General features: G+C 35.4%; 1 protein-coding gene across 3 annotated transcripts in view; it reads left to right on the top strand.

Annotated features, from left to right (window-relative positions):
* Positions 1 to 12,386, top strand: part of LOC115230933 (exonuclease mut-7 homolog) — a 43,036-nt gene extending 30,650 nt beyond the window's left edge. The window contains exons 14-17 of one of the 3 annotated variants that reach the window (XM_029801038.2): positions 1,627 to 1,845; positions 5,733 to 5,786; positions 8,817 to 8,945; positions 11,791 to 12,386. In XM_029801038.2, coding sequence (XP_029656898.1) covers positions 1,627 to 1,845; positions 5,733 to 5,786; positions 8,817 to 8,945; positions 11,791 to 12,213 — 825 coding nt within the window. In that variant the 3' untranslated portion in view covers positions 12,214 to 12,386. The remainder of the gene's footprint in view (positions 1 to 1,626; positions 1,846 to 5,732; positions 5,787 to 8,816; positions 8,946 to 11,790) is intronic. The other 2 variants (XM_036500544.1, XM_036500543.1) reach the window with 2 other exon arrangements.
* The last annotated feature ends 223 nt before the right edge of the window (positions 12,387 to 12,609 follow it).

Genomic DNA, 12,609 nt, shown 5'->3' with positions numbered 1-12,609 from the left:
GCTATAATATCTCTGCAAAACGAAATCTGCAAAGGAAGGATAGTAACCAAGAGCAATCTACTCATCACTCTGTGGAACATGTTCGCTCATCTTAATGGAAACTAATTGTTTATATGTGAGAATGTCAAAAGCACACATATACCATTATGAGTAACATGTGAATTGAAGAACGATCTCAAGCAAAAACATGAAGAAACTGTTCAAACTACAGAATCCTGCAGATTAAAATTCCTAGGATGTGAAACATGAAGACTGGCTGAGAATTTGCTACTGTCAGACTGCCTGGAAAGTTCAGGGAAAATACTGGCAGATTACTGGATAACACAAGTTACCGGAAAGTTCTCTAAATGTCTGAGAAGAGCTGTTTTTAATAAAATTATATTTGTTGAACAGTTAACCTCGTCTTAAGGTTTTGATTGGTTTCATCACTGTTTATCATCAGGATGTTTTATTCTTGGATGTGTACATAGTACTAGTTAGGACTCACACTAGGTACCTTTAGTTTTGAACTAACCGTAATTATTATCTACTTGCATCAAGAAGCTTATTATATAAGATCATTACTATTCTTAGTTTAGAAATAAAGGTTCCTAGTTTGTATTGAATCCATTCTAATACAATATACACATCAAAGAATAAGACACTTGGTGACTGGAGATCTAATTGCTCAAAATGTGGAGATGTAAAAATTGAAAACAAAATTTTTCCTCTCTTTTGGAAAATTGTAAGTCTATGAAAAGTTCTTCAAACTGTTTATGTGAGAGAGACTCTTAAGTTAAGATAATTTGGAGATTTTTTAATCCAACTATATGGTATTAACACAGTGCCATTTCATAAATATGAATTCCATCCTTACCATTATCATTAAGATTATATAATCAAAATAAATTTCATTATGAGCAGACCATATTAATATTTCTCATGTTTTTGCATCCAAAACTTTCCTGGATAAAAACATACAAATTGAATGAATATTCTGTATTTACTGAAAATCATTGAAAATGGTTTGCTGAAGTTTATTCAGAATGAATTCTATCTGCAGAAATGTGTAGCAACTTATTAAACTGCTGCCTGGTTTGAAAAATATTAAAAAAAAATAATTAAAGATCTTAATACATAACATTAAAAAATAAAAAAAAAGATCTTAATACATAACATGCATTCATTTACAAATGCCTGAAGCAATACATAAAAAGGAATCCAGACATACACCTCAGTACAAAACTGAAGTATATCAGTTGAGGAACCATAAAATATGGTCACTCAACCTGCTAAAAATGGTAGCCAGATCCCTCGAATTACACTTTTTAAAAAAAGACGGATACATTGGATAATGTAGTCCTATATATATTGTGCCTAAAAATAAGAGAGGTGGACATGGCTAGAATGCCTTCTATCATAAGGCAACTTGATCAGAGCTGAGCTGGGACTAAATATGAGAGAAATGACCAGGAACTTGGTGATTCAAAGAAAGATGTTTACATTGAGAAGTAAATAAATAAATATCAATAACATTGTATCAAAATTGTTTTTTTAAAGATAAATATTTAATACCTAATAATTTTGTTCATTTTTAAAAATTTTTAAATAACTTTCCAGTAGATACTTTTTTAACTTATTCTCCAGGAAGAGAAATCAGTCAACTGTGATATAGATAAAAATGACTTGGTGTGCTCCCTAGACAGTGATAAGTCTTTGAAACAATGCAATAATTCTCCAATTTCCCCTCATGACTTGCGAGTTATTGTTGATACAATGCTTCAAGGCTTGGGATGGAACCTCCGCAGTGTTGGTGTTGATACTTTTATTATGAGAAACAACCAAGATCATAAAGATGCTATTGCTGTAAGTAGTCTAACATGGATGTACTTTATTTTTCATCCTTACCATTTGGTATCTGTTTTCGCTTTTAAATTCCTTCTGACATGTCTGCACAATTTATTTAGCGTAGATGCCTTACAAATTTACTTTCTAATCCAATCTCTTGACTATAATCTCATGCTTATTTTCAAACTAGTCAGGCCAAAAATAATGCACCTTCCTCTAGAGCTAACTAAAACCTCAGGTATCCAGTATTTTAGACACTTATTACAAACTAGTGTTTTAATTGTTAATTTTTATATTAATATTAGTTTTATGATAATTACAATATTTCACAATGTTGTAGGTAGATTCTGCAGGTAATATGTAATAGTTGATGTAAACAGTGTTGATAATTTTTTAAAGAACCAATTTATCTTTTTTTTTTAATGACCATCATCATCATCATCATCGTTTAATGTCCATTTTCCATGCTAACATGGGTTGAACGGTTCAACTGGGGTCTGGGAAGCCAGGAGGCTACACCAGGTTCCAGTCTGATCTGACAGTGTTTCTACAGCTGGATGTTCTACCTAACGCCAACCACTCCATGCTTTTTATGTATCACCAGCACAGGTGCCAGGGGTGGATGGCAACGGAAGCCAGTCAAGGCGGCGCTGGCATTGGCCACATTTGGATCCCGTTAAATACTATTTGATAGCTAGTCATAAACAAGTTGACTGTGGCTAAGAAATTCACTTTTCAATCTCATGGTCTTGATCTCACTGTTTGGCATCTTAGGCAAGTATCTTCTACTATAGCCTTGAGCTAACCAATGCTTTCAAATAGACTTAGTAGACAGAAATTGAACAGGTAGGCCAACCAAAGCCTTGTCAATGGATTTGAAATGCGGAAACTGAAAGGAGTCTTTGCATGTATAAATATATAATGTGTGTGAACCTGGTGCAGTCAAACCATCTAACCCATGCCAGCATGGAAATAATGATGACAATAATAAAATGTGTGTATACATGCTTGCTAGCATGTGACTTAATTCATATTTCCCTTACCTTTATATGTGTGTACTGCTTGTAAACAATGGCCTTACTGACAATATCATGTGCTTGCAGTCTGTCACTAAAGCATGTCTGAGCTTCGTCACATGTTACATGATCTTTATAAACAAAAACCCTACAGTGTGGTGCTCCAGCATGTCCACGGTGCTATCTGATTATAAAAAATGTGATCTAATCAAAAAACTTGGAGGCACTATAGTCAGCAACTAGGATCATTTTGAGGCTATGTGTTGCAACTTCAGGATTCTTCTTGGGTACTTTGGCATGGCTATGTGGTAAGAAATTTGTTTACCAACACATGGTTCCAGTTTCACTCCCCTTCGTGGCAACTTGGGCAAGTGTCTTCTACTATAACATTGGGCCAACCAAAGCCTTCTGGATGGATATGGTAGATAGAAATTAAAAGAAACCTGTCATATATGTGTATGTGTGTATATGTATATATATATATGTGTGTGTGTGTGACCACATGTGTATTGTTGGCGATTTTCTTTCTCTGTCTTCCCTTTCTTGGACCTTTCCTTTTTCTATGTTTCTGACGAAGAGCTCCGCTCGAAACGTTAAATCCTCCTCCTTTCTTTCCTTTCCTGAGCGTCCAATAACACTGTACTTGTTCCATGTCCTCGCGTTGTTGTGTTTTCTCTTTGTTCATGTTTGGATTAACTATATATATATATATATATACATATATACACACATGCATATATATATACACATATATATCATCATTTATATATAAATGTATATGTGTTGTGTTTGTGTCCCCTTCTACTGCTTTACAACTGGTGTTGGTTTGTTTATAACCCTGTAACCTTTTAGTTCAGCAAAAGAGATCAATAAAATAAGCACCAGGCGTTTAAAACCTTCAAAACAGTGTTCCAGCATAGCTGCAATCCAATGTCTGAAACAAATAAATATAGTCTTCATACATGATACTTAAGTCATCTACCAGCACTTTTAAACATTACTTCTAAGTATCTCTCTTTACTCTTTTACTTGTTTCAGTCATTTGACTGCGGCCATGCTGGAGCACCGCCTTTAGTCGAGCAAATCGACCCCGGGGCTTATTCTTTGGAAGCCCAGTACTTATTCTATCGGTCTCTTTTGCCGAACCGCTAAGTGACGGGGACGTAAACACACCAGCATCGGTTGTCAAGCAATGCTAGGGGGGACAAACACAGACACACAAACACATATATATATATACATATACACGACAGGCTTCTTTCAGTTTCCGTCTGCCAAATCCACTCACAAGGCTTTGGTCGGCCCGGGGCTATAGCAGAAGACACTTGCCCAAGATGCCACGCAGTGGGACTGAACCCGGAACCATGTGGCTGGTTAGCAAGCTACTTACCACACAGCCACTCCCTGAAAAAACACAAATTCTTTTAGTTGTTGGTATTTATTGTTATTGGAACAAAATTTTCTATGAAATACACTCGTATAGTTTGCATTCTGACATCCTCTGGATTTATTAATTAACCAACACTTCATTCTTGCTACAAAGATTAGTCTACAATTGAATACTTTTCATACTTGGTTCTACTGAATACCCTAACACCAGACACTATCATTCACTATCTCACTACTAAACTTGCACTTACCTACCTACTCTCGTAACAAAAGAGGTGTTGCTGCTATGCAGGTAAAAAAGAGACAAACATCTGGACCAGGTATGGGCAACCACTTTTGAGAAGCAGATCATATGAGACAAGGATCATCATCAGGTAGGCCACACTACTAAAAAAAATTCAAGGAATTCAGAAAGTCCTGTGAGCCGCAGGACTTTCTAGACCTTAGTGACTGTACAGTTAAAGTACTCGACTAATGATCACATGGTTATGTCTTCACTGATGAGTTGTTTGATAAAATATAGAAAGCTAGAAGTTACACTTGGACAAGTACTTACTTTAAGTCAGACCTATAAGATAACATAAGCTAATATTCAATACACAGCGAACAAATATTTCTCCTTTTTTTAACTGCAGCTACCCTTTGTGACCCTTAGATACATTCTTATTTATTTGAATAAGTATCAATAGTATTTTTGCTATATATTTGCCTCTAATTATGCTTCTAAATTTTCATCTACTGTTGTTGCTCAAAGGTAACGTTTTTTCGTTTTATCTGCTGTTTTCATCATCATCATCATCATTGTCATCAAATAACATCTATTTTCCATGCTGGCTTCAGTTGGACCTCATTTAATGTCAGTTTTTCATGCTGGCATGGGTCGGTCAGTTTGGCAGAAGCTGACAAACCAGAAGACTGCACCAAGCTCTACTGCCAGTTTTGGCATCATTACTACAACCACATGCCCTTCCTAATGTCAACATTATATTATCTTTGCTAGCATGAGTAAGATATATTTTACCTTGCCAGTGCCTAGTATTTGTATGTGACTAACATGAAGAATATCTTAGTACTAATCTCCATTCCACTTATCACTTACCTTATAACTAATTTCCGTTCCACTCTAAGTGTACTTTCACTATTTAAAGTAACAACTTGTCATCACTGTATAAACCATTAAAATTCATTATGTTAGCATTACACTTCTGGATGTGCAAAAGTAGGTGGTGAAGGTGAAATATATAATGCCTACTTCTCTTTAATAAAACCAAGTAACTGATTTTAGTCGTAAGTTTGTTTTCATTATTCTATTTAGTGAATACTACTTGATGATAGGATCAACATAATATCTAATTTAAGAGAAATATTTCTTATAGAGTTTATACTTAGCAAATTCAGCCAGATTTACTACCCTTATATATTGTATTAAGCATGATATAATCATTATTACATGTACTTAATAGTGGAATGGCATTCTTCATAAAAAAAATTGTTTTTCAGTTGGCACTGCAAGGAAATCGTATTGTTTTGACTGCAGGAAGAGTATACCAAATGGCAAGTTATCAAATTATTTCCTGTCTTTTTATCTGTCTGTAATTTTCTTTCACTTTATTAAGAATAAAAGCATTTTCACTTTAACCAATAAGGTTGTCTTATTTGATGGAGAAGTTTACTTTGAAAATGTCTACAAATACTAACCCCTCCCTCCTATTAACACTTGGCTCTAGCTCTGAGTACAAATGTCTTATTTTCATGAGTTTTGAATTAAAATCTTCCACCAAACCTTAGTCCCAATTTATGTTCCTAGCACTAACTTAATGATAACTAAGTTATTTTACTAAATTCTTTGTTATATTTAAAGTAATTTAAAGAAACAGAGAGCATCTCAAAATATATACAGTAGCAAAAGGGTTAAATGGATATGAGATGTTTTGGCATCGCTGATTCAATGCTGACTTCTTTGACATCAGATGTCTTAATATTTTCCTTTATGTACGTGAGGAGAGAGAAAGTATTTTTGTCAGTTGTGTTCAATGAAACTGTAATTTCTCTCTCTGTGTTTATATATGTGAGCATCTAGTTGTTTATATGTAATGTCTCTCCCCCGCTTTCTTTTTTTCTCATTCTCTTTATCTGTATGTGTATATTTCTGCACTTGTGTGTTTGTATATTTGTCTCCAGCACCAAAAAGAACTCTCCAAAAACAGGTTGAATGTCCAGTAAGCCTGGCCAAATCATCAGCATCTAAACAGATGTGCCCAATTATCTCATTCCACTATTAAATATACTTTTCCTTCTCAACTAGGCTTCTGTTGATTATTTTTTGTTTCCCATTGCTTTTTTCCCCCTCTATATAACTGTATCCATATTGTTTACACATGTGTATAACCATGACACCAGTATTTCATGCTTATTGTTTTATTATTCAAACTTCCGTCATTGTACTTTTTTCATTGTTGGTATTGGGTCACTACTTTTAGAAGAAACCGAATATTCTTTTAGGCAGAAACTAAGCAGAATGAGTGCCAGCATTATTTTTCTTTCCACCTAAATGAAACAACAATGAAATCATATGGCAATATTTTCATGCAAGCATCTATAATATAAATTGGACGTGGGCGATCATTGTATTCTTTCTTGTCTTGAGGTTCACAGCTAAACGGCTGGGTGGATTCGCATGAAAAATGGCACACATGTGAAGACAGGTGCATAGATTGGAATGCAGTTTGTATTTTTTTCCTAACCCCCATACTTACCGAGAAAATTTATTAAAACTGTTTCTAATCGAATTTCCCTCTTTCTTCTGTCATTAAAACAACCAGTTGCTTAGAAGCTGTTTTCTGTTGGAGTGGGGTCAGGAAATTTTCATATAGTTGGAGGCTTCAATTGAAACAGGGGACCCGAAATGATAAGGTTGACAAACGCTGTTATAGATTATGCCTAACCGAAAACGATCACAGCCACATCATCCACACAGACCAGGTGAAACCGGGCTTAGCTGCTAGTATAATATAAAAGCGTAGGTGGTATATATTTGGTTCAGTTTATTTACTAATATTAAGGTGGCAAGCTGGCAGAATTGTTTGCTGGTTGTACGAAGTGCTTAGTGGCATTTCATCAGTTTTGACATTCTGGGTTTAAGTCCCACTGAGGTCGACTTTGCCTTTCATCCTTTCAGGGTAAATAAAGTATGTACTTGTTGACCACTGGGGTTGATGTAATTTACTTACCATGTCCTCCAAAATTGCTGGCCTTGTGTCAAAATTTGAAACTAATATTTCAAGCAAGCTGAAACAAGAAATTTTTTCTTTTATAGTTCATAGTATTTATATTCAGTTGTTATTTTAAACTCATTATTTATTTACTTGTTTCTGTTTCTTTTTATATCAAATCTTATATAGTCTTTCCCCCCCTCCCATCTCAATGAAAATATATCCTTATGTATTGTATGGCAATACTCTGAACTTGGGAGAATTTGTTAAAAACATATACAAAGTAAAAGAAAAAAAAGACTAGTTGATTGACCAGTTGGAACTATAAGCTCATTGTTATGACCGTGAGACAACTGTAGTGGATCTAGTTGTTACAATAGCTTATGTTGCAACTTTGAGAAAAACATGCTTTTGTTTGAAATCATATACAAATCATATGAAGTTTGCTTTTGTTTATAAGTTAAACATCATCATCATCGTTTAACGTCTGCTTTCCATGCTAGCATGGGCTGGACAGTTCGACCGGGGTCTGGGAAGCCAGGAGGTTGCACCAGGCTCCAGTCTGATCTGGCAGTGTTTCTACAGCTGGATGCCCTTCCTAACGCCAACCACTCCGTGAGTGTAGTGGGTGCTTTTTATGTGTCACTGGCACAGAAGCCAGTCAAGGCGGCGCTGGCATCAGCCATGTTCAGATGGTGCTTTTTACGTGTCACCACCACAGGTATCACAACTACAATTTCCATTTGATATTTATTTTGATGTTGATGTACTTGACTCTTACTCAAGATAAGTTGAAAGGGATTCAAAAAGAAAAACCAATCAGTTTTTAAAATTTTCTGAACAAAGCTTAGATGTAGGCTTGACTGTGTGGTTGAGAAGTTTGCTTTGCAACCATGTGGTTTCAATTTCAGTTCCACTGCTTGGCATTTTGTCTTGTAAGGGAATTTAGTAGGTGAAAACTTTATGGAAATTCATCTGTATGTGTGTGAGTGTCTGTGCACACATGTATCTTTGTGTTTGTCTCATACCACTTGACAACTGGCATTGGTTTGTTTATGTTCCCATAATGTAGTGGCTCGACAGAAGAAACCAATAGAATATGTAGCACACTTTAAAAAGTAAGGATTGGGTTTATTTGTTTGACTAAACCCTTGAAATAGAGCTTTAGCATGGTCACAGTCCAGTGACTGAAAGTAGTAGAAGGTAAAACAGAACTAAAAGCAAATAGCAATATTTCAGAGATACCTAAGCAGAGCTTTTTAATTACTTAACATTTTAAATTCTTATTTTGACATTATTTTTCAAAATACCTTATTTCATGGAATTATTTATTTTATAATTGTACTTTTTATTTTTTTATTTTTATTTTTAGTTTGCGTCAAGACTTGGTGAAAATAAATGCTTCAGTGTATCTAGCCAGAACGTTAAAGAACAACTGATGGAGGTCTTAACACATTTTAATGTGAAGGTAAAGGAAGAAGATCTTCTGAGTAGATGTCAGGTAAACGTTTTAGCCCTGTTTATATTTTTTTACTATGAGGTTATCCTCCATATTTTTCTATCTATCACATTTACTTGAACGTTAATTTAATCACTTAACTTTATTAGCTCCACCTTAGCAAAGGCGGAGGTATTGTTTTCAGTTGTGTTTGTTTGTTTGACCATGGACAAGAAATCTCAAGAACCACTTGATGGATTCAGATGAAACTTTCAGGGATGTTAGGCCTTGTGACTAGCATGAACTGATTAGATTTTGGGATTGATTTAGTACCAGAAAAGGATTCTAGATTATTTTTCCTGTTTTTTTTTTTTACTTATTTTTGACTGAGGTTGGGTTCATTTTTAGTATTCTTGTTTGTTAGAGCAGTTGAGTTTATTTCAGATATTCCACATTTTGAAAACCATCTTTGGCTAATCGTTGAGAGGACGTTGATGTTGCCTTGGCAGAGGTTTGCGCGCTGAGTGCTCTGGTTTATTTATTTAATTCTCTTCTGCTGTCAGCATTTACAAATCAACCTTCATAACTTTTGAGAGAATTTTTGTTTTCCTATCCTAAAATTCATGTTTCATCGAAAGTTTTCCATTAATGTCTTTTCACAGATGCAAACTGGTACCTTAGCATTTTTAGACTAATCACTTTCTCCTAGTAATAATCCGTTTTTACTGGAAACATAAGGCCTCAAATTTGGGGGAAGGTATTAAGTCGATTACATCAACCCCAGTTCATAACTGTTACTAATTTTATTGATCCAGAAAGGATGAAAGGCAAAGTCGACTTTGGTGGAATTTGAACTCAGAACGTAACAGCAGATAAAATACCGCTAAGCATTTCGCACAGCATGCTAACGACTCTGCCAGCTCACTGCCTTCTTTCTCCTAGTAATAATGTCTTTTATATTTTAATATCCAAGAGATATTAATATCATATTTTCATCTCTCATGTAATTTCGTTAAGATAATTACTCATTTCTTGGTTTGTTTAATTTCTCATCCCCTATGAACACTCTGAATGTATATTATTATTATTGTTACTACTATTTTCAGTCCTCATACCATCTCCCCCAAAAAACTTTGTTCGTGGTGCAACCGCCTTTTCCGACCCCCACCACCAATACCGGATATCTCTATCTCTCTTTTCCCACCATCTACACCGGATATCTCTTTCTTCCCCCACCACCATTACCTGTTGTCTCTTCTCTCAACTCCTCCTCCTCACAGGGCTGTTCTCTATATATTACCTGCACTCTCTCTCTCTCTCCTCTCTCTCTCTCTCTCTCTCTCTCTCTCTCTCTGGGACAAATGCAACTAGCTCAGCTGCCCACCTACTTAACTGGCTATCTTTCATTTCATTTTGTCCCATCTAGAAATATACCAACAACTACATTATGCATGTGTTTGTTTATGTGTGTGTGTGTGTGCATGCATGCTTGTGTGTGTTTGTATGGATGAGCTTGTTTCCTCTCTTTCTCTGTCTGAAACATCCCACCCCTTGCTGGTGGTACCCTCCATCATATCTGTAATCCCCTCTCCCTGGACAAATGCAACCAGTTTAGCTGACTCTCTACTTAATCTAACATTGGAATATCCATATTTGCAACACCGCTTAAATTTATGTTTTTATGATAAACATAATGCTTATACTTACAATGCTGCTAACACCTTCTCCTACCTCCAGTAGGGGCAACAATCTTAACACGCTTGAATGTTTGAATGATGTCAGGTCGGAAGTGAGAACAGGTGAAGCATTCCTAAAAAATGAACACGACAACCTCCCTCTTCTTTTCAGGCGCTAAATAACATCTCTCTTCCCCAAGCTTCACCCCACATTCCTTTCCCAGTTTTCAGAGTTGGCATTGTCAGTGTAGGCACACTGAAAGGTAGGTCTAGTGAGATTGTAGAGATGCTTGAAAGGAGATGTGTCGATGTATGCTGCATACAAGAAGTAAGATGGAGAGGGGCTTCAGCTAAGGTCCTCACAGGCAGGGCTCATAGGTATAAAATCTTTTGGCAAGGTAACATGCCAAAATAATATGGTAGACAAAGGCATTAGAGCAAAGAAACTGGCCTGGAAAGCCTGGAATGGTGGGGGTAGCAAGAAACTACCAGATAACCAGAAGGGAGGCTGGGCGACAGGTATACATAGCCAAGGACGAAGCAGAAAAGAAGTTTACCAATGTCCAGCGACATGAGGACCAAAGAACTGAAGTATTTCGGATTGCAAGACGGTGTGTGAGAAAAAATTGTGGGTTGGACGGTGCGACTGGGGTCTGGGAAGCCAGGAGGCTGCACCAGGCCCCAATCTGATCTGGCAGTGTTTCTACAGCTGGATGCCCTTCCTAATGCCAACCACTCCAAGAGTGTAGCGGGTGCTTTTTACGTGCCACCAGCACGAGGGTCACAACTACCATTTCCATTTGATTTGATGCTGATATTGATGTACTTGACTCAATAGGTCTCCTTATATATATATATATATATATATATATATATATATATATATATATATATATATGTATATATGTATATGTATGTGTGTGTGTGTATGTATATATATATACACATACACACACTCACACACACACACACACACACATATATATATATATATATATATATATATATATATATATTATATATATATAAGTATGTATATATATAGAGAGAGAGAGACAGACCGGGTGTGTCAGTGTTGATTTCTCTTTACTTACTCTAACATTGTTAAAGTAACTTACCAATAATACACTGAAATCAGATTAATTAATACAGTTTTCCCCTTGACTATGTACTTAATGAAAAAATCTGTATGTATTTACAATAAATTATAAGAAAGATTTCTTCTTTTCCAGATTTGCAATTGTAAGACTTTTGTCTTGGTTGAATCTGAGAAGATGCATGTGTTAAAGGAAGTGAAGCCAAGTTCCTCATCAACGAAAAAGAAATCTTGGATTTCAGATCCCAATGGCTCTGATGCTGTAGAAAGTATTCCTGATCCAGATATGCTATTTAGCAGTATGGTCACACACCCTGTAAATAAGCTGGAATCCTATCCTGTATTGGAAAATGAAGAACTGATTGACATGGATACTGCCTTATACCGAAGTAATGGTGTAGCTATTCAGCTGGAACATATCCCAAATACTTTATTTGCTGAAGACAAAATATTCTACTGTTGTATAAGCTGTGGTAAAGTCTATTGGGATGGTTGCCATTATAAGCGTATGTTGAAACAATTCCATTCTCTGATGATGATGAGAGATAACCAACAATAATTTTGGATTCAGCAACAGTATTGATTCTGTTTATTATGTTACTTCAAACTAAAGCCAACAGACTGTCACAAATTCTACACAGTAAAACAATCTTTGATGTAAAATATATGTAATGGAAATGCTTAAAGCATAATAAAATAATTCTAAACTAAAGTGTTTTATTTTTAAAATTACGTGTTGTTTTGTTATGCTTTTATTCGAATGTCACTCAGCTTCTAAAATAATCCCTTAATAAATTAGAGATGGAGAGTTATCTGTAATAAAGAAGGCTGTGGTATCATAACATTGTGAAAAATATTATGAAAGTTGTGTGATTTTTTGAACTAGAAATTTGTAAACAGAAACTAGAAATAATATATTTTAAGGTATTAATATACGACAAAGGAAAGAACAAGC

Source organism: Octopus sinensis, linkage group LG2, assembly GCF_006345805.1.
Source record: "Octopus sinensis linkage group LG2, ASM634580v1, whole genome shotgun sequence".
Classification (NCBI taxonomy): domain Eukaryota; kingdom Metazoa; phylum Mollusca; class Cephalopoda; order Octopoda; family Octopodidae; genus Octopus; species Octopus sinensis.
Note: the sequence above shows the minus strand (reverse complement) of the source record. Positions and strands in the feature narration are given on the sequence as shown.